This window comes from Garra rufa, chromosome 18, assembly GCF_049309525.1.
Source record: "Garra rufa chromosome 18, GarRuf1.0, whole genome shotgun sequence".
Lineage (NCBI taxonomy): Eukaryota > Metazoa > Chordata > Actinopteri > Cypriniformes > Cyprinidae > Garra > Garra rufa.
This window is the reverse complement of record NC_133378.1, coordinates 4,109,892-4,136,245: the sequence shown is the minus strand read 5'-3', so window position 1 is coordinate 4,136,245 and position 26,354 is coordinate 4,109,892. Positions and strand designations below refer to the sequence as shown.

The 26,354-nt window shown below is 36.9% G+C and overlaps 1 protein-coding gene across 1 annotated transcript in view; it reads left to right on the top strand.

Annotated features, from left to right (window-relative positions):
• The first annotated feature begins 14,463 nt into the window (after positions 1-14,463).
• LOC141291464 (microtubule cross-linking factor 2-like) overlaps positions 14,464-26,354 on the top strand; it is a 69,175-nt gene continuing 57,284 nt past the window's right edge. Inside the window, exons 1-2 of the mRNA XM_073823626.1 lie at positions 14,464-15,517; positions 17,289-17,513. Coding sequence (XP_073679727.1) covers positions 14,648-15,517; positions 17,289-17,513 — 1,095 coding nt within the window. The 5' untranslated portion in view covers positions 14,464-14,647. The remainder of the gene's footprint in view (positions 15,518-17,288; positions 17,514-26,354) is intronic.

The following is a 26,354-nucleotide window of genomic DNA, read 5'->3' as shown; positions in this document are numbered from 1 at the left end:
AGTCCATTTAAATAAAAAAAAAAAAAGGACTGAAATGGACAAAAAAAAAACAATCATCTATCTGTTACTCCAATAATCTTAGAGCCTACATTCATTCAGCTATTCATCCGTCATGTTTGACTGAATCTAGCTGGACGCTCTTGAAATGAAAGGTGGAGCTAGTGAGTCTCCGCCCATGGGCTTGTATGCTGAAACGCCTTTCGAAGTGAACTTTGGACTGGCTACTTCCAAAGAGTGTAACCTGACAGACAGACCTGTACCGGACCTGACTCATATCATGGGACAGCCTTATCTCAGTCTAGACAAGACCTGAGGGAACGCTTCTAGCATGGTTAAAGTCTATTAGCCAGCGACAAAACTTTATGTAGCTATTGGAGTTAATTAAAGAAAGCTTGCTGAATATCTTTCCCGGTCTGTTCTAGGAGGCTGCCATTTGTGCTCCACGAATTCCCTGAGCACAAATTACTGGAGAGCAATTAGCAGTTTTATTACAGCCCCAGGACAACTCTGAAGTCTTAAGTAACATGAAAAGCAAAGACAAATCAAGCTGCATTGAAGACTCCCTTACTGCTACACTTCTTTCCTTAACCATTATGACTTTTTGGCCATTTGAGAAAAGGTTTTTTCCACAGAAAACTTAAAGTCAATGAACCAACCCATTATTAGGTTAGATATGCAAAGCTACAAGTGTGTTTCGTAATGTTTATTGTTTTTTAATGATAAACCTTATCAGACATGTTTTAGTGTTACCAAATTACCTTACAAATTCAATAACAGTGTTTCCCAAGGAAAGTGTCACTATTACTACTGCTCATATAGGTTTAGGGGTCTACAACCCTTGTATTATTTACGAATGACACCTCAAATTGTGCATCTTTCCATGTTTTTTATTTAATACTGACCTGGATATGATATTTCACATCAAAGATGTTTACATATAGTCCCCAAAGAAAATAATAGTTGAATTTATAAAAATGACCCTGTTCAAGTTCACATACACTTGATTCTTAAAACTGTGTTGTTATCTGAATGACCCACTGCAGTTTTTTTGTTTAGTGATAGTTGTTCATTAGTCCCTGGTTTGTCCTGAACTGTTAAACTGCCCGCTGTTCTTCAGAAAAGTCCTTCCCACAATTTGGTTTTTCAGCATTATTGTGTATTTGGACCCTTTCCAACAATGACTATGATTTTGAGACCCATCTTTTCACACTGAGGACAACTGAGGGACTATTACAGAAGGTTCAAACACTCACTAATGCTCCAGAAGGAAAAACGATGCATCGGGGTGAAAACTTTTGAACGGAATGTGACATTTTTCTTATTTTGCCTAAATATCATATTTTTTTCCATTTAGCACTGCCCTTCAGAAGCTACAAAAGATACTTACATGTTCCCCAGAAGTCAAAATAAGTTATATTTACCCTAATCGTCAAATTCAAAAAGTTTTCACCCCTCTGTAAAAGTCCCTCAGTGTGAAAAGATGGATCTCAAAATCATACTGTCATTATTGAAAAGACTTTAAGTACACAAAAATGCTGCAAAACCAAATAATCTGTGGGACCTGAAGGACATTTCTGAAGAACAGCAGGCAGTTTAACTGTTCAGGACAAACAGCTATTCAAAAGCATCTCAACCACTTTGCAATGTCTAATTGGTTTCTGATGACCCAAACCACGTGATGCTTGTTTTCAATTGGGAATTGCTTTCCTCAGTGCGGGTCAAGGTTATTTATGAGTTTATAAAGGGCAGATGTCAAGGGTCAGGCCAAACGGATGACTCGTGAGTGAATCAGAGTAGGAAATGAGTCTAACAGCAGTGTGAAAGACAACTTTCAGCTGTCTCTGTTACAGTCAGATCAACTCTTTAATCATTAATTGTTTTTCAAAAAATGCAGACAGTCAGGTTTCAAAGAAGAAAAGGGATGTGAAGGTGTGGGACGTTATTGTGAAGGGATAGTTCACTTTAAAAAAAAAAAAAAGTTCTGCCATCATTGACATTTACGCACCCTTATGTTGTTCCAATCATGCAAGACTTTCTTACTTCCATTTACTTCCATATTTGGTAGCAGGCATTACAGAGCATAGATTAATTGAATTAAAGAACATAAATTAGGGCTGTCATTAATGATTATGTTGGTAATTGCGTAATTGGTTGAATAATCTGACGATTAATCGAGTAATTGGAAAAATATAGTTTATTTTGTAGTTATACAAATAGACCTAAGCAAATAACAGCCTTTAAAATGACTTAAATGCATTAATAGCAATGAGGCAATAATAATTACTTCAACTATAGTAGCAAGTAAGCAAGTACTCATATGGCTTTATTGAGGATTATTGACCTTATCCTTATTTAATATTTGGCCATTTCTTTACAACCGAAATGCTACAACCACTGCAATTTCTTAAATATGTGGACATCAAAATGTATAAACTCAGAGCGAGGTTTTGAGCTTTTATTTAAAAAAAAAAAAAAAAAAAAAAATGCGATGAACGGTTAAAATATTCAGAAAAATATTGATGTATTCTCCTGTGTTTGCACAGGTTTATAAATGATTTGCTTACAAATCTAATTAAATGGCACACATTGCATTCCCAGATGAATGTTATAATAAACTCAAACTCATAGCAATATGCAGAGATGGAGTTTGACTGTTTGTGTGGAGCAGCATTTACTGTGAGCACACACATATGTAACCTAAACTCATATAAATAACTATTTAATTCAATCACATTATGATTTTTGAATGGGTTTAATATAGCACGCAGCCTTGGAAAACGGTCGGGATTCTCGTTCGTGGAATGTCCCACTTCCAGTATTTTGCCGGTTACTCAACACGGAGACAAAATGCAATCACAGATTTTTTTAAACCCAGTACTCTTATATATCATGTATATAAGAGTTTTTACAGTGGTTGACTGAATTGGGTAAGAATAAAATAAGTACATGTATATAAAAATATATATATAGAAATTCTGAATAATTTATTGGTCAATTTGTGTGTTATACATGTCATATAGTAGCTTTGTAGGATGAAAAAAACAAAAAGGTTATTCACCGATAATTATCCCCTCCAGAGGGCTGTTAACCATGGTGAACGGATTATAGAGTTGAGATGGTGAGTTTAAGTTGAACAGAAATTAGATCAGCCTTTTGTGTTCCATTAAAGAAAGATTGTATTTCAAATGACACAAGACTGAGCAAATAATAACAGAAATTAGATTTTTGGATGAACTATCCCCTTAAATACACATTAGAGCCAATGTCAAAACAAGCAAAGGGTCAAAAGGAGACACAACCAATCCTCTGAAATCAAATACGACAGACAAAGAGAGAGAGACAGTATTGCTCAAGGTTTCAACAGAATCTAATACATTATCTCTGATGCACTTTCACCTACATGGGAAAACAAGTGTTCTGCAATCAGATGAAATGTTAAAATAACACAGACGTCTCAGTCGTCCCCCGAGACACGGTGTTGTGCTAGAGTAATGATCTCAGATCTGGGAACAGGGTTCCCGGGAGCAAGAGGAACAGAATCAGAGACGACTGAAAGCGGGTGCCGTGGCAACCGATAATCACGCACAATATCTCTGCGTGAAAAATAAAGACTCAGGTGCAGGTGCGGTAATGAGAAGTCTGGGTCTTACGAGATCCAGCACACTATCATCAATAATTCACCCAAAAATATCAACTTTGCTCAGAATTACTCACCCTCAGGGCACTCAAGATTTAGATACTAGATTGTAAGAATCAATTTAGCATTACACTTGATCACCAGTGCATCCTCTGCAGTGGTTGCCGTCAGAATTAGAGTCCAAACTGCTGATAAAACATCACAATAATCCACAAGTAACCCATATGACTCCAGTCTATTAATTAACATCTTGAAGTGAAAAGCTGTGTGTTTGTAATAAAAATGTAAGTTTAAAAAAGTCTGAATCAGGAGAGAAAGATGTACAGTTCAAGTACCATTTTCAAGCTTAAACAGTTTAAAACAGTTCTACAGTCAAAAGTTTTCAAACAGTAAGATTTGAATTTGTAAAGCACAGTAAAAACAGCAAAAAAAATAAAAATAAAATAAATAACTTTTCTATTTGAATACGTTTTAAAATGTAATTTATTCCTGTGATTTTACAGCTGCATTTTAGCATCATTACTCCACACACATGATCCTTCAGAATTGTTCTGATATTCTGATTTGCTGCTCAAAAAACATTATTATCATTATGTTAACCAAAAATGTAAAAAAATTATACTTCGGACTTAGACTTTAAACTTTAAGGTATTTAGCGTATAATGTTACAAAAGCTTTTTATTTTAGGTAAACAGCAAATCAGCATATTAGAATGTGACACTGAAGACTGGAGTAATGATGCTGAAAATTTAGATTTAATCGCAGGAATAAATTACATTTGAAAATATATTCAAATAGAAAACAGTTGTTTTAAATAGTAAAAATATTAACTGTATTTTAGATCAAATAAATGCAGGCTTGTTGAGCAGAAGAGACTTCTTTAAAACACATTAAAAAAAACTTTTAAATGGGAGTGTATGTTGGTGGATTTTGACAGGAGATGGACTTTCTCACTGGAGAAAGCAATATTATTTATTTTGAACTGGTATTTTGGCCAGAAGTGTCAGTTAAAAACACCTCAATGATGCATTTGTGCTTTAAAAACACGCAACTTTCACTTTACAAGATGTTAACTGATGTACTGAAGGTGTGTGGATTATTTGCGGATTACTGTGATAATCTGTTTGGACTCTTATTCTGACGGCACCCATTCACTGCAGATGATCCTCTGGTGAGCAAGTGATGTAATGATACATTTCTCCATCCTGGACGGCCTGAGAGTGATTACATTTTCTACAAATGTTCATTAGGCCATAACGAGAATTTAGAGTTTATTAACAATGATCGGCATTGCAAACAAAGTTTTTTTTTCGCATCAGTACCAGGCAGAGGAAATCCCTGAAAGGGCATAACTGCCTAATAAAGTTACTGTAGGGAAACACAAACACCCACGAGATTTCAGTAGGGGAATGAATCAGTCTTTTGCGTTACTCTCAGTTTCATTGAGACTTTTGGAATGTAGTCTGCTTGGGAGAGGTGCAAGCACATACCTGACAATGACACACACTAGTTAGCAAGTCAAGGCGGTGTGGGAATCTCCATGCGCTTGCACATAAAACAAAGCGGTGACACCTTGCTTTACTCTCTGGAATGTGGCCTGATACTCATCTATATCTGTCTACAGACTTGCCCCAAGCAATACACAGCATAACACCTTAGGAAAGGAAATCAAGCAATAACTGTTCAGCGGTCCACATGGCAGACCCACCTTACAATACTGTACCCTTTTACCCATTTGAACACCTGTAATGAACTGGCAGGACTTTTATAGACTACCTATTCATTTTTATCAGATGCTATAATTAAAAACCACAGAACTTGCATGAGTCAACATAACAAAATGCAAACAAGTCAACATTAAAACACACCTCTTTGAGAAAAAAAAAATCATCTGGCCAAAACCTGTAATTCTGACAGTTTTGCTAAAACAGGATTTTTGGAATGGCTTACAGAAAATATTTTTTTTTTTAAATCTTACAGTAAATAGAGATCAAGTAACTTCTGTCTCAGTCATGTACTGAGCATGTTTTTTTTTTTTTTCAAATTCGTAACATGCTGGTGTATAAAGCCTCAGGGAATAACACAAACTTGTTCATGTCAGTACAAAATATGTCAAAAGCAAAGCGTTTACAAAACGTCTGTTTAGCTGTAATAGCAAAATAAGCTGGGAAAATGACAAGTAAACAGCCTTTAAATTCAACACGACAGGTTTCGACCTCTGAAAACTCATACTGTCGATCAATAGACAAGGCTTTTCTGGACATTTTTTGTTTGTTTGTTTGTTTGTTGTCAAATGTGCATAGCTATGTGAAAAAATGACAAGAAAACTAGAAGATTCAGTACTCCACTCTCACTCTAAATCAGGGCTGTGTTTCAAAACCTGGTGAGCTGCCTAACTAGACAGCGTTTTTGTTGACATTAAGATTTCCTCGTTTATTTTGCCAGTGATCGCTGTTTATTAAGCAGTGTTATGCATGTAGGTAGCTCTCTAGGTTAAGAGGCACAGCCGGAGCTTGTAAACAGATGCTAACGGGCTAAAGCTCCAGTAGCTAATGTTAACTGACAAACTTACTTAGCAACGAATCGAGAGCGTTTCGCCCGCTGGTAAGCGTTGCTTTAAAACTTTAGATACTGGTGTGAATGAGTCTAAAGAGCTACTTTTAAAGAAGAAAATCGTTACCTGTGATGATGGCTGGGTTTCGCTTCTCTTGGGCAGGGATGATGCTGCTGGGCTACTGCTGTTGCTGTTGCTGCTGCTGCTGAAGGGCTGACACACAGCCGGAAGACATCGATATGGGTGATATGATTGACGTGCCTCTTGGCCAATTATAGTGCGGGGATTTCGTCGCCTGACAGGCTACGTCAGAGCAAGGCTATTTGCATCGTAGTTGCACAATAATGTGTTTATAATGCAGAGTTTGCTCACTTAAACCCAACATTTACTTTTTTTAATGACTTGATATGCGATACAATCAGTATGGTTCGTTTATAATAGCGTAAAACGTATACACGACTTATTTAATTTTTAATTAATAAAAAATATTAACATAAAAGGTTCAAAGTCACTATAGTTTTCGTGTTTTTTTTTTTTTAACAAAATAAACTCTTATAGTTACATTTACTGTTACAGCTTCAAATAGGTATTTATTGGCTGCTGTGATTAAATTAAATTGCATTAAATTATTCAGATAAATATCAGAAGGAATCTAAAGGGTTGCTTAAAAAAATGTTATTAAATAAACCCCACATTCATTTATTATTATAATGACAAAAGAAGCAATGTAACTGCTGTATTTTATTATTTATGATATACAGTATGATATTTCTATATTTGTTATGGATTTTTTAATATTTATTTTTTGCTCACATATATATTGTTATTGTAACAATACGTGTATGTATATATTATATTATTATATACAATTCTGATATAATATAATTTTTAATAAAATAAATTTCTAATAACAATTTTACACAAACACACACACACACACACACACACACACACACACACACACACACACACACACACACACACACACAGCATTTTAATCTCATACTTTAATATGATTAATTTCTAAAATAAATTTTATACACACACATGTATGCATATATTATAATAAAATGTTAATATTTCATTTTTATAGTGCTTTAATGTCATATTTTAATACATAATATCTAATATAAATTTTAAACACACACACACACACACACACACACACACACACACACACACACAAACACACACACACACACACACACACACACACACACACACACACACACACACACACACACACACACACACACACACACACACAAAACAAACGTGAATAGCTGCGTGGAAAAATGACAACAAAACTAAAATATTCAGCACTCTCACTCTCATAAATCAAGGCTGTGTCTTAAAACCATGGTGAGCTGCCTAACTAGACAGCATTTTTAGGCCTTCAGTTTTACTTACTGAGTTTTGCCAGTGATCATATTACTGCCTCTCATTCCAGTCATTTATTACACAGTATCTTGACATCAAGTTATTGAACTGAAAAGCACAACCTTGCTTATCGTATAGTACAGTCTGTTCTGTGAACCACCTTTCAGGCTACTCCAGTTTCAATTCAGCCTAATGTTCATTCCAAGAAATGCTTGAATTCATACAAGTTGAGCAGTTATTACTTGAGGTCATTGATGAAAATGTTAAATAGTACAGAGAAGCAGGTTAACAGTGCCGTGCTTCTGTGCTACGAGCCACAAATATACGGCATTCTCTATGAAGGCATCAAAACGATTGAGTGTAATGAAAAGCGTATGCATTATTAATAAAAATATGCTCTGTTTGTTTTATGTCTCTCATTAATAATGAAGGCAGACGTCACTGATATACCTCACTGTTCCCAGAGCAGCTCAATACAGCACAGCTGACCTGCACTGACCTCACTGCTTAATTGTACTCATTGAAATGTGTGTGTTGGAAACCACCTCTGAGGCTGACAAAGACAAAGAGCCATGAAAGGTTAAAAACAGGTGTCACTTTGACATACTGGCCTTGATGGTTAAAATATACTATGAGATAAATGTGTGCTGTCTAGAGCCTAGAGCCACATTTTCATCCAACTAGAACAGAGCAGCCAGTCAGCTGTCAGCAATAAAACACAGTGGTGGAGGCAAATTATAAACTTTTCATCAAAAACCATGAACCAGGGTACAATTATTCCTGCGCTGTTGCTCCAACAGACCTCGCAGGACTAAAGAGTGGGACTTGAGCACAACTACAGTAAAAAGGACTCTTTCATCCAGCATTACACACGCCAATTACACCCACTGACCCTGTACAACATGGCTTTGTTTCTGTTCGCACAGAAAGAACTGCCTTCTCATCATTGATGCATGAGTTTGGCTGAGTATGTGTAAAGTGAATCTTTATATCACGGTCAGATAAGAGGAACCTGAAACCTAAAAGTTATTATGAAACATTACTGGCACAATATATACAATACATTTTATGGTATCAGGAGTCATTTCAGGGGTCAGTTAAGGTTTGGTAATTTTTTTTAGAAGTCATTGTTGTGGTTGCTTAATGTGACCATTAGGTGGCACTAGTGGCTAAATTAACACACAAAACATATTTTTAATGCTTTGAGCTCATGTCTCTGATACAGATGTTGTAATATCCACCTTTGTCAAGATACAATAGTTATAAGCACACCAAAGTTTTGTTAGAATTAGCAATAATGTCTACTCTGTACAAATAAGGATTTTTTTTTATTAGAACCAATATATATTTTAACAGAAACTGGTCTTACACATCTATCATACTAATTTAAAGCTTCTGGGAGAAAAAAAGTTATTAATATGGCCTGGAACTCTTTACAACAGTTGCAATAATTTTTTTTTTTTATGTTTTATTTAATAAATGGTCATGAAAACCTCACAGAAATGAGATGCTTAACTTTGAAAATACTAATTATAACCTCAAGAGGCACAATTATAAGTTATACACTACCAGTCAAAAGTTTCTGAACAGTAAGATTTTTAATATTTTTTTTAAAGAAGTCTCTTCTGCTCAAGCCTGCATTTATTTTATGCAATATACAGCAAATCAGTAACATTTTAAAATATATTTACTATTTAAAATAACTGTTTTCTATTTGAATATTTTGAAAAATGTAATTTATTCCTGTGATCAAAGCTACATTTTCAGCATCATTACTCCAGTTTTCAGTGTTACATGATCCTTCAGAAATCATTCTAATATGCTGATTTGCTGCTCAAGAAACACTTATTATTGTTCTTGTTATTATTATTATTACTATTTAAAACAGTTTAGTACATTTCTTTCAGGATTCTTTGTAAGATCCAAAGATCAGCATTTATCAGAAAGGGGGAAGAAATTATAGAAATTAATACTTTCATTTATCAAGGATGCTTTAAAATAATCAAAAGTGATGATAAAGACATGAATATTGTTACAAGAGATTTCTATTTCAGAAAAATGCTGTTCTTCTGAACTTTCTAATCATCAAAGAAAACTGAAAAAAGTCTACTCAAGCTGTTTTTAACATAATAATAATAATAATAATAATAATAATAATAATAATAATAATAATAATAATAATAATAAATGTTTTTTGAGCAGCAAATCAGAATATTAGAATGATTTCTGAAAGATCATGTGACTGGAGTTATGATGCAAAAAAATTCTACTTTGAAATCACAGGAATAAATTACATTTTAAAATATATTCAAATAAAAACAGTTAATTTAAATAGTAAAAACATTTCAAAATTTTACTGATTTTGCTGTATTTTGGATCAAATAAATGCAGGCTTGGTGAGCAGAAGAGACTTCTATAAAAAACATTAAAAACCTTACTGCTCAAAACCTTTTGACTGGTAGTGTCCTATCTGTTAATTTTAAGTGAGGTTTGAATTTCTGAAAACTCATTACCAAAATATTCCACACATAGATAAATAAAGTTTAATAACCAGATTTATGTTAGTTGTTAACATAGAAAATAGGTGTTGCAACCACCTTTCTTTAAAACATTTTATACATACATATACTTATATATATATTTGTCTGATCACTGATATATTTGATTGATATTTATGCAAAATTAATTTAAATTAGATAATTGCATAACATACATAACAATTATCACAACATACATAGGGTTTTGTTTGTTTTACAGCTTGCTTTATTTAATACAATTAATCAATGCAACTTAATACAATCTTATTTAATTTTCTATTTTAGTATTTTTCATGTAATCCATAGAAAGTGCCTATTGGTGACATTTTCTTTAGTGGTAAGTGGATAGAGAAAAATTTGAGACATTGTTTTTTCTTCAGTTACCCAGTGTTTTCTGATACCCAAATATATAATTTCTTTCTTTCTTTCTTTCTTTCTTTCTTTCTTTCTTTCTTTCTTTCTTTCTTTCTTTCTTTCTTTCTTTCTTTCTTTCTTTCTTTCTTTCTTTCTTTCTTTCTTTCTAAGTAATTATAAAAAGGATAAAAAAAATAATTTCTAATAAACAAAAAATATTTTCTAAGTAATCCGTAAATGCAAGTGATTTTCGCCACTATAAAGGCGCATATTAACTCGGACGGGACTGGGGCAGAAAACATGTTCATGGATGAGCTCATGTATTAAATATTTATTAACATTACTGTAGATAAAACGATTAACATACCACGGAAATCGTGGGTGTATGATGTCGTTGGCAGGCGATGCAATGACAAGGTATGGGCTACTATGGGTTAAAATTAATTATTTATCTGATTTTAAACATTCTTGGAAACATTTAAAATAATGTAAGTACACAAGTCAATAAAATACATAGTGTTTTTTAGTTATTTTAATAAAAAAAAATCTTCATTTTGTGCTTTTAAGTCAAACTATGTGCATCAGTCCACAAGATGTATTTCTCATCAGACAAGACCAAAAAGGATTTATGAGCCCACTTTCGTCATTGTCGCCACCACAACCATTACATGGAGACCAGAGGACTGCGGGGTCCAAGTCTTCAGAGACGGAGCAACAACAGCAGAAATCCTGCTAGTATCATTATCACATTTATTTAGGCCAAGTATACAGGACAGGGGACTAAAATACTGTTTTACATTAATTAAGCCCACCATGAAATAGAATATGTAATATCCAGCAGCACTGGGGATATTTTCTGTGTCTCCCTGTGGGTTTACATTCCTCAGTCAAGTGTGGCAAGGCTGCTGACAGCCATTACAGTCATAGCAGTAACAAAATCCCTAAACGCTTCAACACTGCACAGATAATTGCTGTCTTACAGGAAACAAATGCATTCAGGTTTCCATTATCCATTCCAAAACTCTTATTTATATGTTTTGTAGCAAATAATGCCATCAGCACATCTGTGTTATTTTGATTTCTGACATACAGTGGCAGTTTTGCTCTTTATAAAGAACAAAAGTACAGTCGGTGCATACACAGGAATGCATCACCCGTGGACGAAGGCTTGTTCCTCTTTATAAATCAATAAAAGATTAAGTGAAGCCTTTCATTGATCTGCCTCAGTCTCAAACTGAGACTCTGGAGGTTTGGGACAAATCCTCTTCTTTCATGTGGCATTGAAAACGGCTCAGTTAGTACAGTCAGTAACCAGTTTCTCTGCTCTGTTTCCAGCAGGGTGTTCTCATGGGTGAACCTATTAACTATGTGCTCATGTGAAGTTCGGGAGCACCACCTTTGTCAGGATCCCAGAAGGAGCCCTTAATAAGGCTCTGTTGTTCGGCCAGGAAGACATTCTCTGAATAAAGCAGATCATTACAGACTAATTATGGCACATGTGACCTATGCTCACATTCCTGCCTTACCTACTGTGGGAGGCAGTCATCAGCACAGAAAAATGTATTGATCATCAAGTAACTATAAAGTTTTAAGACAAAAATGGTGTGACCCAAATGCTTGGCAGTAATGATCTATCAATAGCTCATTTTCTTAAAAGTGAACCTATACAAGAAATATTCACTGATGTCAAATATGGATCAGCCAATATAGACAAATAACTGAAGCTAAAAAGACAAAACAGACTGTGTTATGGAGACGATTAAAGATTAAAAAAATCATTACTATTAAAGTTTTATAAAACTCAACTGAACACTAGTTCATTTTATTTCGAGATCCATTAAAAAGATTTATTAAGTCATTAAATAGGTTCATCAAAATGAGATGGCTTATACGAGTCATTTGTTTGGGAATCTGACTATACTGGTTGGTCTGTACATGACTGATCAAAAAAAGCCGACTCATAATAAAAGTCATCATTCGGAGATCGCACTACACTGCTTGTCCTGGAGGTTTATGAAGAGTAATTCGTATGGGAAGCAGTCTACACTTGATGAATGTTCGTGAAACACTGAATGTTTGTGATTCATTAAAAAAGAGCCGGCTCATTTAAATCATTCCTCTGTGAATTGGACTACACTGTTTACCACCCTGGAGTGCATTTTCCCAAACTAACTATGGTCGGAGTTTTCCGTTGTTAACAATAGAGTTTAATGGAACTCATGACCGTAGATAGCTTATAACGCTTTTGGGAAACACACCTTGTTTAATGTCATTCACTTAAAGGATCCGACTCATAAAAGTCATTTGTTCATGAATCAAAATAAAAATTTATTGTATGATTTATTAAAAAGAGCCAGCTTATAAAAGTCAATGGTATGGAAGCCCGGTTCTGCCACTGAGTAAAAAAAGGTAGTGTGACTTTTTTTTCTCACCATTATCTTGCAATTCTGTCTTGATTTTAATGCAATTTTGAGTTTATTTCGTGCAACTTTGAGAATTTTTTCAAAATTTCTTAAGAATTCTAAGTTTATATCTTGCAATTCTGACTTCATAACTCGCAACTCTGAGAAAAAAGTAAGAATTGTGACACTATATCTCACAATTCTGACTTTATCACTCACAATTCTTATTTCGTTCCTCTCAAATTATGAGTGTGTCATGCAATTCTGAGAATTTTTTTTCTGAGAAAGTTTATATCTAGCAATTCTAGAAAGTCAATTGTGAAATATAAACTTGCAATTGCGAGAAAAAAGTCAGAATTGCGAGATACAAACACATTTGCGAGAAAAAGTCAATTGTGAGTTTATATCATGCAATTCTGAGAAAAAAAAAGTAAGAATTGTGACAGGGCTTAGACTAAGCCAGGATTAGGCCATAGTTCAATTAGGATATTTAAGTAATTTTTATAAACATGCTTAGAAGAAAACATTACTGGTGTGCATCTTGAGACAAAACAAAGGCACTGATTTTTTTTTGTTTTTATCTCGCAATTCTGACTTTATTTCACACAATTCTGAGAAAAAATTAAGAATTGTGACACTCTCGCAATTCTGACTTTATCACTCGCAATTCTGATTTTATTCCTCGCAATTCTGAGTTTATGTCATGCAATTCTGAGAAAAAAGTCAGAATTGCGAGATACAAACTTGCATTTGTGAGAAAACATTCTGAATTGCAATTCTGACTTAATTTCTCAGAATTCTAAGTTTATGTCTAGCAATTCTGACTATATAATAAAAAAGTCAATTGCGAGAAAAAAGTCAGAATTGCGAGATACAAACTCCCATTGTGAGTTTTATCTCGCAATTCCGACTTCATTTCACAGAATTCTAAGTTTCTAAGAAAAAAGTAAGAATTGCGAGATACAAACTCGCATTTGCAGAAAAAATTCAGAATTGCTATTTTTTATCTTGCAATTCTGACTTTATTTCTCGCAATTGTGAGTTTATATCACGCAATTTGAGAAAAAGTAAGAATTACTATCTCGCAATTCTGAGATAAAAAGTCGCAAAAACATAAGAAATCAAAAACATCTGTTCGAGTTGTCTCTTAATGAACCACTTAAGAGAGTCGAGTAATTCATTAAGGAATCGTAATACACTGGTCAGAGTATCACGTTTTGCGCTGCATAATCTGAATGCGCAAAAGAACTGTTCACACTGTTATTATATATCTACTGTCAGACTATTTTAGTTCGGTGCATCGAAAAGACACGTTGGAATCTTCAACAGAAACGTAATGAAAATAATTCGATTTCGGTATTTTCCGAATGGAACGGCTTCTGAATAAGAACTAGTGGTCGATTCCAAACCCTACTTCAGGATGAAGGGTTCATGTGCTGTGTCTTGGTGGCAGTAGTGCTCTGCGCGCAAAGCTCTCCATAGATCCATTCGTCACGGTCAGAGCCGCTATCTGGGCGGAGAGAAAGGAACCCAACTAACACTCCAGCCGACACTCAGCAGAGCAGCAGCCGCATTTCAAAACTGAGGAAGCACACGGGGGAATTTCTTGCAGACGTGGTAAATAAAAAATATAAGCATCTCAAACCAAGCAATCGCATTTTCTTGTGGATTTCCAGTGGTTTTAATGTCGGCTGATCTGGTGTGAAGCGTTTACCAGTTCAACTTCTGTATTAGGGGAGAGGAGGTACATTTCAGCTATATTCGGGTCTCGTAAACGGAATGAATGACCAAGACAAAGGTTGACACCGGTTCCCCGACGCATTTTGTCTCGTCGAAGGAAAAGAGGCAAAAGCAGAAAATGGAGAGCAGCAACGGCGAACAAGAGCAGCCGCAGCCGTCGCAACAGCAGCCGCCTGCACAGCCGCTACAAGTTACCGAGAAAAAGAAAATACACCGGGCACCGTCTCCTGCAAGACCCAAAGATGTGCCCGGGTGGTCCCTCACTAAAATCCGCGGCGGTATCGGCACCCCGACACTGAGCGTTAAACCCGGGGCCATATATTTAGGCGGCCGCGTGTCCAGACGTAGTCCGGTTACCGGGAAGGAGACAAAAACAGAGAAGAGTAAACCAACCGGCAAACCCGCGCTGTCCGCGGCCGGTGCTCAGAAGGGCAGCGTTAAGTCTAATAAAAGCGGACGGAGAAAAGTTTCGGATGCCAGCATCGGATCGGATGATTTAAGCAAGGACTCCGGCTGCGCTCCGGGAAAACTCTCACCCACCGACAGCAGTTCCGAGCTCTCCGACTGCGCCTCGGAGGAGAATAAAGTCTCCACAGATGCTCTTAGCAGCGACACCGAGACCAGCAGCCGCGGCGGGATTGATGGCGAAAAAGCGGCAGCGGAACATGGACTGTTGGACAAGATTGTTCAAACCAAGACCAGCTTGGAGAAAGACCGGCTCTCGCTGGGAATGGACGCCGCAGAGGGGAGCGTTAGTCCCGGGGACGAGCGCTCGCTCACCTCGTTCGACAGCAGGATGCCTGCCAGCACGTCTTTGGCGTTTTCAGACCTGACTGAGGAATTAATGGACGGGATGCATGAGGAATTAGTCAGGGAAATAGAGGAACTCAGGTCGGAGAATGATTATTTAAAGGTAACACGATGATTATATTATTATTATTATTTTATTGTAAAATCAAAGCAGTGCCTTTGCCTTATAGTCATGGCAACCACAGTTTCCACCAAAATATCTTAGTTGCTTCATTCAGGTTAAGGTTCAACTTGATGTTATTGTCTAGTCCTTTCGAAACCATCGATGTGTTGGTGCTTTAAACGCCCAAGAACCAAAACACTGTTCTCAAGAACATAATGCAACATCAAAACCTCTAAAATAACCGTCTTAAGAACTAAACAGAACCAAAATGGTACTTCATGCACCTTGCTTAATCTTTAAATAACGTTTTCTCCCCCAAATTGTACAGTTAGAGTTACAGTAATGCAATATTAGAATAAGAGGCTTTCATAATATTTTTGTTTATTACACTATAAAAATGAAACCCACTCAAAATGAAAATGCCAGATTATTGCATTAATTGTTAACACTTTTACAGTAAGGTTCATTAGTTAACATGCACTAAGAATGAATGATACCTCTACAGCATTTATTGATATTCTTAGTTAATTTCAACATTTACTAATGCATTATTAAAATCACAAGTTGTGTTTGTTAACATTAGTTAATGGACTGTGAACTAACATGAACTAACAATGAATGAATGATGTATTTTTATTAACTAACGTTGATAAAGATGAATAAATAGTGTAATAAATGTATTGTTTATTGTTTGTTCATACATTAACATTAACTAATGAAACCTTATGTAAAGTGTTACCCATTAATTTGCAGAAATCAAATAAAAGTGGTACATTTAATTACACTTTAGCCCACTTAGAACTGAATTATCGAGAAAATAAGGTTAAGAAATTCTTAAAACCAAATTGAAATGACAGAAATGACTGTGAGATGGAAACAAGATGCTTTTAAGTGTAATTAGTCAAAATAACTGTAGTAACTCTAATATTCTGGTGGAAACTAGTCACAATGGTACATTTGTTGCAGGGTAAGCAGTATAATACTGTATTTCTGCCATATATCATTATCCAAATGTCTATATTCCTTAGTCAGTGTTTCCCCCTGAAACTGTAAACACTGTATTCATTCTTCTCGCCATGCATATATTTAAGATCCTTGTTTACTATCATATGGGTTTGTCATTCGTCCAGCATTACTATGAGTCATATGTAAGAAATAAACAGTGATTCTTTTGTAATCTTGGTTTTCATAAACTATCACAAGACCATGACAGAACCAAATCTGTTTCATTTGCCATGCCTAATATGAAAGCGTTAAAAAGGCTAGTGGCTAGTGTCTCTTGCGCGGGTGTTTGCTTGAATAATGCAGCTGTTTGTACAGATGCTGCAGCAGTCAGTCCACTGCGCCCGCGCCCACTTTTCATTATTTATCCGCGCGTTGAGCACGTGACTTGCTCTGCAGTAGTTGACCTATATTCACTGGAAATGTGTGACAGCACGCGGTGGCCCACTGCATCTATTAGACGCTTTTTACCCGTTTGGGGTATAAATAGTTTATTTGGGTTTGGAGCAAAGCTGCTTTCTAAACATGGAGCTATTATGTAAACTGTGTAGTAAAAGAGTCTCCAGGAAAATCGTAATGTTGTGTAATACATTTGATCCAGATATTACTCAAAGTACTATCTCGAATGGGTTTTCACGCTGCTCTTGATCCTGGGTCAGAAGCATCATGTGCATTCTTTGAGGTTAACACCACTGGGTTTTTGTAAACGCTTGCAAAATGCATAGTCATTTCTAAAATGATGATTAAATGGTTTGTGTGTGTATATCAGGATGAGATGGAGGAGCTTCGCTCTGAGATGCTGGAGATGAGAGACATGTACATGGAGGAGGATGTCTATCAGCTCCAGGAGCTCAGACAGCAGCTGGATCAGGCTAACAAGACCTGCCGCATCCTGCAGTACCGCCTCAAGAAGGCAGAGAGACGCAGCATCCGTGTGGCTCAAACCGGACAAGTGGACGGGGAGCTTATCCGAACACTGGAGCAAGACGTCAAGGTTAGAGCAACTTACTAATTTGGTTGGTGTGAAGTCATTATTACAGATAAAAACCACCAAACATATTGTGTTAGCTAACTGTGATTCGCAATTTGTAAGTTGAGTTCGACTCAAACTACGCCATGTGTACTTTAAATCCTGAAAGTATGTTTTTAAGACACAGTGTTTGCATATAATACAATTCTAACAAAATACAATTTAAGTGTATTTAAAGGGACAGTTCACCCAAAAATGAAAAGTACACTATGATTTACTTGCCTCAAGCCATCCTAGGTATATATGTGACCTTGGACCACAAAACCAGTCTTAAGTAGGATGGGTATATTTGTAGCAATAGCCAAAAATACATTGTATTGGGTCAAAATGATCTATTTTCTTAAATTATCATGGTAAAGATCATGCTCCATGAAGATATATTGTACAATTCCAACTGTAAATAGATTAAAACTTAATTTTTGATTAGAATAACTTAATTTGGACAAATTTAAGGGTGATTTTCTCAATATTTAGATTGTTTTGCACCCTCAGGATTCCAGATTTGAAGATAGTTGTATCACAGCCAATTATTGTCCTATTCTAACAAACCATACATAAATGGTACACTGTTTATTCAGCTTTCAGATAACTCATAAATCTCAATTTCACGAAATTGACCCTTATGACTGGTCCAGAGTCACATATGATGAATACAGTCAGAGTTACATAAAAAATGTCCTGGCTCTTACAAGCTTTATAATGGCAGTGAATGGCAGTTGAGATTTTGAAGACCAATAAAGTGCATCCATCCATCATAAAAAGTGCTCCACACTGGTCTGGGGATTTGATAAAGGCCTACTGAAGGGATTTAATGCATATGAGTAAGAAAAATATCTATATTTAAAACTTCAAACCATAAATTCTAGCTTCCGCTAACAGTCGAATGCGCTTTCACAAGAGAGTGGCGTTCCAGCGGATGACGAAGGACGTAGGGGTAGCGTAAAGTCCAATGAGAACATGCTAGTCTCACGAAAACCAAGTTTTGTTTACAGCAAAGGAAAACCAGCCTCCTCTTGGTTTATATCGAAACCCTTTAACATTTTTCTTTTGCAAATACTCGTTTTGTAAATGAAACACCGTGACTGGTGTTTCGTTTAGATCTCTCTTTTGTGCTTCCGCGTTCTTTACGTTTACAACAGTTGGCGGAAGCTAGAGATTATAGTTTAAAAAGATTAAACAATTGATATTTTTCTCACACAAACGCATCTATTTGCTTCAGAAGGCTTTGATTAACCCTCCGAAGCCATGTGGAGTACTTTTTATGATGGATGGATGCAATTTATTGGACTTTAAAATCTCAACAGCTATTCACTGCCAATATAACACGATTGTATTCGGCTGAAAGAAGAAAGTCACATTTATATAGGATGGCTTGAGGGTGACTAAATCATGGGGTAACGTTTTGGGTGAACTATCCCTTTAAGGAGAGTACACGTTCATGACACGTTTCTTAAATTAATTTTTACCCTATCTTAAATCATTGTTTTAATAATCTTGTGCCTCATGAAATCTGATGAAAACATCCAATGATGTAAACGTCTGCGGTAGACTATAAGATCGTGCTTTAGGCAGCATGTAATGCACCACACAGGCAACTGTCTCACATGGCTGAGGACACAATGCTTCCTTTCTGTGGTCTGTCAGTGAGAAGACAAATAAGCATGATGTCATTCCCATCAGCACTGCCTCGCTGTCTGTATTCCTCTTTTACATGGCTGATTTGTATACAGTAACAGAGGGAGGAAAAGGAGGGAGAGTGATTTCCTCTGCCAAGCAAATGCTGTGGCTCTTTTGTGCTACTGAGACTGACTGTGTTGCACTTTAACAAGTAACACTGTCACATACTTAAGTTTTACCACTCAGGACACAGCTGGTAAGAATCAGAGGCTGCAGCACACAATCGATTTGTGGCGTGAAACACAGAAGGGGGATGGTGTGTGCAGAAAAAAAACATCTCAGCCTCTGCTGAATTCTTTAACTGCTGACAAGAGTCTCCTAACACAGGGTCAATTGTCTCTCCTCACTACCGGCACAGCCAGGTCAGATTACACTGATCTTCACAGCGCTCGTGCATTCAACTGGTTGAAATACTCCATTGCTATCGCAGTGACAGGCCTGCGAGGCTTTAGGGAGGAAGGACATTGTTTCTTTATATTCAGCTTAGCACAGCAACAAAGCATTTTGCAGATCTAAGTGCTAAGTCAGATTTTCTTGTAGCCTTACAGGGTTATGAAGACAACTAGTGCAACAATCAGTACTCTGAAGTGATGCACTGAATTGAATTTCCTGAAACACAGAAAACATTTTAATGTAGCTGCTCACAATTATTTGATAATCAATTAGTAAACTTAATTGAACTTTTACTAACTATCGTACACACACGTTCACAAGAGAGTAGCGTTCTAGTGGATGACGTAGGCGTAACATAAGTTCCAATGAGAATATGTGACCATGGACCACAAAACGTCTTAAGTAGCATGGGTATATTTGCCAAAAATACATTGTATCAGTCAAAATTGTCAATTTTTCTTGTGTGCCAAAAATCATTGGGATATTAAGATAATGTTCCATGAAGATATTTTCCATGTAAATATATAAAAACTTAATTTTTGATTGTCAATATGCATTGCGAAGAACTGTATTTGGACAAAAAAGGTGATTTTGCACCCTCAGATTCCAGATTTTGTTCTATCCCAACAAACCATACATCAATGGAAAACCTATTTATTCAGTATATATTGTGTGATGTATGCGTGATGTGATGTAGAAACCTGCAATCCCGCGGGACCCAACGCAACAGAGTGCGGCGCAGGACGAAACTTGATGGGCAAGTGCGGGTGCGGGTGCGGGCGGGTAGAGACTCGTGTGTGTGCGGGATGCTGGAAAATAAAATGATTCGCTGGACTCCCGCAAAATAGAAATATCTAAACATAAAATATCTAAAAACAAAAAATTGTTATTCACCTATTGCACAAAAGCTGCAAGAACAACATAAATATGATTAGTAAGCGTGAAAATAGGCAGTTTCGATTTAAAGCTTGTTTGCAGCGTGAGGAATGTAGCCATCTGCTGATTTCTGGAACGCATCGCCAATCAGTGGTGTTCAAGTTAAAATCCACTCACTGCTCAAAGGTTTTGCACAGTGCTGAATATTCCGTGCTTACGAATTACAACACACAAAGTGTAGACATTTATGAAAGGCTAATTGTGCATAATATCAATTGTGTTATAAGAGCTTTATGAGATTGCGTACTGAGATGTCAACTTTAAAGGAGCTTTGTTTGTTTGCATTCTGCCGTGGATGCACACAGTAGCTCATGTTTGCTTTTTTGTTAAGAATAACAGTGGTTTGTGAATGTTGATGCTTAGCCTAAATAACAAATATTTTATCCAGAGCATTTATGCTGGGGTCTAGTGGAACTTACGAGATGTTACAGAACTTTTTCATGTAAATTCAACCGATGTACTGAAAAAATCTCTATAGGTTAATTTTATGCGGGCTTTTGCGGGCGGGAGCGGGACAAAACATGAATGTCGCGGGCGGGAGCGGGACGAGATAACATTTATTTCCGCGGGAGTGGGAGGACGCGGGACACAATCTTGCGGGAGCGGGACTGGAAAATCCGTCCCGCGCAGGTCTCTAATGTGATGCATGAGTTGATGCCAAAATGAACCCTTATGACTGGTTTTGTTGTCCAGGGTCACATATGCTAGACTCAAGAACCAAGTTTTGTTTACAGCAAAGGAAAACCAGTCTCCTCTTGGCTTATATGGAAATCCTCTGATATTTCTGTTTACAAATCCTCGTTTTGTACTTCTAATTTGTGACTGCTGTTTTGTTTTGCTCTCTCCACTGCGTTTTCTGTGCCTCATGCCATCCTAGGTTTATTTGTGACCTTGGACCACAGAACCAGTCTTAAGTAGCATGGGTATATTTGTAGTAATAGCCAAAAATACATTAGCCGCTTTTCCACTGTCGGGCCAGTGCGAGCCAGTGCTAAGAGCGTGCCGGGCGGGGCCAATGGCCTCGAGTCGCAAGCACCAGGACCAAAAGTAAGCTGGGATATTCCACTATCGAGCCAGTAGCCTCGCTGCGCAAACCTAAAGCCTGCCCTTTACACACCTCCTTGAATCAAACGTCACGAAACCCCTCCCCTTTCAGCGGGGAGATTGAAAGTAAGTCACCGTAGTGTGATTATTGAAGGAAGAGAGCCGAAGCGGCTGTTTGCTCCTTTCGGTATTTTCTTGGTGGAAGATGAGGCAGCGAAAACAAGATGCGAAGACGGAGGCTCAGCAGCGTTTACGGCGAAAGCTTATATTAGCTGCAAAGCGAAAAAGAACAATAAAGCGACGTGGAAGCCGGATACAGCGAATGCAGAAACGTCTTGTAATGTTGGTGATGTCTGTTCTGATGCAAGAAGTGCTCTGCAACAGTTGTTTGTAATATATTACATTAATAAATCACTTGAAAAGAAGCTTTGTTTTTATGACCTACACACAAATCTTTTGTCTAACTTGGCATTACATTAAACAAAATGTTGCATATTATCTACACACTACTGCAAAAAATAACTACACAGTTGTACTTCTAGTATAATTTTTTATGCTTTTATTTAGGTACAGATACAGGTACAGTGTATGTTAACAATTTATCAAGGTGTGTTGGTGAGTTTCTGTGGGGGTTTTTTGGACGATGTAAAAAAAAAAAAAAAAATTTTTCCAAATTTAAATACGAGTAGATACTAATCAGACATGCATTTAAATGTTTTCATCACATAGTTGTCTGTAACAACAGTTAATAGTGTAACTATTACTGAATAGGACCTGATTTACACAGGACACAAAAGGTGCCCCATCAGATAACCATTTAAGTAATGTGCCCATCAAAACTGCATTTCCATATAATATCTGCCTTCTCTGGGCACCGCTTTGTCCATTGTATGTTTTTATGGCTTTGTACTGCGCCCGCAATTTCTTCAACTTGTCTCGAACTTGCAATGTGGTGCGCTGGATATTTAGCTTTGTGAGTCCAGCAACGATGTATTTTATCACGTCTTTGTTTCTGCAGACGCCGTCAAACTGGCGTTGTATATTGTCCTCGGTCCAAATACATAGAAGAGCCCTGTATTAGTAATACAGCGAAATGCGCATCTTACCGCAGACACACTCCGCCTTTCACTTTGACCACGCCTCAAGCCCCGGCTGGCCCGCTTTGGCCCAAGGTTTTCGTCGGGCCGAAAAACCCGGGCCACTGGCCCTGAGGAAGCACCGACGAGGCACGATCAGGCCCCGGAAGTGACAGTGGAAACGCAACTGGCTCTGGCACGCACTAGCACGCCCGCTTTTGGCCCGACAGTGGAAACGCGGCTATTGTATTGGGTCAAAATGATCAATTTTCTTGAATTATCATAGTAAAGATCGTGCTCCATGAAGATATTTTGTACAATTCCAACTGTAAATAGATCAAAACTTCAGATCAGAACTTAATTTGGACAAATTTAAGGGTGATTTTCTCAATATGCTCTTGGCTTATATGGAAATCCTCTGACATTTTTGTTTACAAGTCCTCGTTTTGTACTTCTAATTCGTGACTGCTGTTTTGTTTTGCTCTCTCCACTGCGTTTCCGTGTCCGTCACTTCTGCGTTCATCATCACGTTCGCCTATATCCTATGAAACACAGAAAACCTCATTAACGTTTTAATGCAGCCAAAATCTGAAACTGACAATTAGTCAATAATCAATTATTTAATCAACATTATATAGCTTCCACTAACTGTCATACACGAGTTTACATGCCAACGGCATTTCAGTGAACGACATAGGACATAGGCGTAGCATAAGATCTGGTGAGAATTTGCCAAGTTTTGTTTACAGCAAAGGAAAACCAGCCTTCTCTTGGCTTTTATCGAAATCCTCCAACATTTTTTTTTTACAAATCCTCGTTTTGTACTTCAAATTCGTGACTGCTGTTTTGTTTTTCTTTCACTTTTGTCACTTCTGCGTTCGTCACTGCATTTACATACATCCCACTAATCAATTGTTCCACAAGGTGGCAACACTGGACCGGGCCACTGTTTCACAGTAGAAAATAAAACTAAAGAGATGGAACAACAACAAAATAGCAGAGACTGCGACAACAACAGACGCCCACAATGACAAGCATTTGTGTGAGAGGGTTATGAGATAGCCACAACTTTATTTTAAAAGAGTACAAAGACATTTTTATTGGTCATAACTTCTGGAGAAAAACAGCGCAGACATTGGACTAAGATTAAGCTTTTTAGAGCGCCTGTGTCGACCGCCTGCATTTGTATACTTTGAAAAGCTGCACATTTTACTGTACGAATATGCTAGTGTATGTCAAGGAAAGGATTGGAAACAGCTCTAAACCTTTTCATCAGCTGCTGTGGCTTATGAAAATTGGGTTTGGAGAAACACTTTAACTTCCTCTCTCCTTTTGTTATTCATCTTAGCTTCTCCGGTCATGTGCTCACACAAAACAACAAAAAACTGCATTATACTCTGGGCTTAAAGGGATAGTTCATTCAAAAATGAAAATTCTGTCATTAATTACTCACTCTCATTTCGTTCCAAACCTGTAACACAAGAACACAAATTAAGATATGTTTGATGAAATCCAAGAGCTTTCTAAACCTTGCATAGACAGCGTCACAACTGACATGTTCAAAGCCCAGAAAGGTAGTAAGAACATCTTTCATAGTTTCATAGCTCATGTGACATCAGTGGTTCAACCTTAATTTTATAAAGATATGACAATACTTTTTTGTGCACAAAAAAAAAAAGACCAGCTGACTGTTATTCTGCGTATTATCTGGCTTACTTACCAAAACTATAAATAATTGGATATGGATTGCTAACATGAGTTAAAAATATTATATTATGTGACAAGAATGATCTGGGGAGCACAGATATTTAGGAAAATGATTGCCCCAGAATAATGCAAATCACCAATTGCAATCAAGTATTCAAGAAAGCCATGTAATGTAATATAATACAAATTAAGGATGACTAATCATTTGTCTGGCCATCATGTTTTATATGTTAAGTAAAACCCTTGAATTTCTGTACACTTTTTGGGTCTCAGATGATAAAGCACATAACCCACGTGCGTGTCAGTTATTGTTCGGTACTTTCCGTATGAATGAACTCCATTCAGAGGTCAGTGATGTTCTGACCAAGAGGCTGTGAAAGACAAATATCTTTTCCCCCTTGGACTTACTCTGTCATAGACGAGTTTCCCATGTTCGACTTCTTCCCATCCCGTCTCTCGAGATGAAGGGGGAGGGGATGATGTCATGGTCAGGAGGGGGTGGGGGTGAAAAGGGTTGATGGAGGATCTGAATGTTTGTAAGATCCCTGCACCATTTCCTGCTCTCTAAAGCACTGGCCTCATTTCTCATCCAATGAGAGCAACATCTCCCAGATCTGTCAGGGGAAGGACGGAAAACAGCTCTACACCTTCTCATCAGCTGTTGGGGCTTGTGAAATTGGGTTTGGAGGAACACTGGAGCTTCCTTTCTCCCTCTGTTATCCATCTGAGCTTCTCCAGTCATGTGCTTATACAAAACAACAGCTGAGAAACAGAGAATGTTTACAGCTGTAGGAAGCAAAAATCAGAAATGAGATTAATATCAGGAAATTTTGATAATCTAGTAGTTTTCTGCTGATTGGCAGAGAGTTTAAAATCAGATGTCATAAAACATTTCTGTGGTTCCACACCCAGTCCTAATGGAGGATGCAGATGTGTAAAGACATAGTTCACCCAAAAAAATAAATAAAAAAAATCTGTCATTAATTACTCACCCTCGTGTTGTTCCAAACCCATAAGACCTTCATTCATCTTCAGAACACAAATTAAGATGTTTTTGATGAAAACCAAAACAGTGTTGTTTTCGTCAACGATGACGATGACGAAATCATTTCGTTGACGCCACTTTTTTTCATGACGATAACGAGACGATGACGAGATAAAAATGGCTCGTTGATGACTAAAACATGACGAGACGTGTGTGAGTTTTCGTTGACGAGACGAGAATAGACGAAAATGTTAGTGGGTGGTCCGTCAGACGTTTAAAATGCATGACATTTCCGCTTATTGTGCATGCCGATTAAAACTTAAAAAGTATCTGACGCTATGGCAAGCCGTTTTAGCATTAAATACTCTTTGCTATACTAGTATGGCAAGCCGTTTTAGCATTCCATCCTTGTTTGTCTTTTATGTTCTAAAACATTCCTTCATTATTGTAATTATTGGTGAAAATAGTCGATCCGGAAGCTCACATTGTGTTGAACTATAGATCTGCTATTTTCAGAACTTATAAGTGACACTACCCAACAGCAAAATACTTAATGACCTACATTAATTTGTTAAAAGACTACTTTTTCCCCTTTTTTTTGACTAAAACTAGACTAAAACCTTTTTGACTTTTAGTCGACTAAAACTAGACTAAAACCTTTTTGACTTTTCGTCGACTAAAATTGGACTAAAACTATCACATATAGAAGTGACTAAAATTTGACTAAAACTAAGAAGCATTTTAGTCCAAAAGACTAAGACTAAGACTAAATCTAAGATGGTTGTCAAAAACAACACTGAACCAAAAGCTTTCTGACCCAATGCAACTGACACGTTCAAGGCCCAGAAAGGTCATACAGAATTAATGTTTTTTTTTTTTTATTTAGTACTGACCTGAATAAGATATTTCACTTAAAATATGTTTACATATAGTCCACAAGAGAAAATAATAGTTGATGGTACCGGTCTTATTCTTCTCGTCGGACAT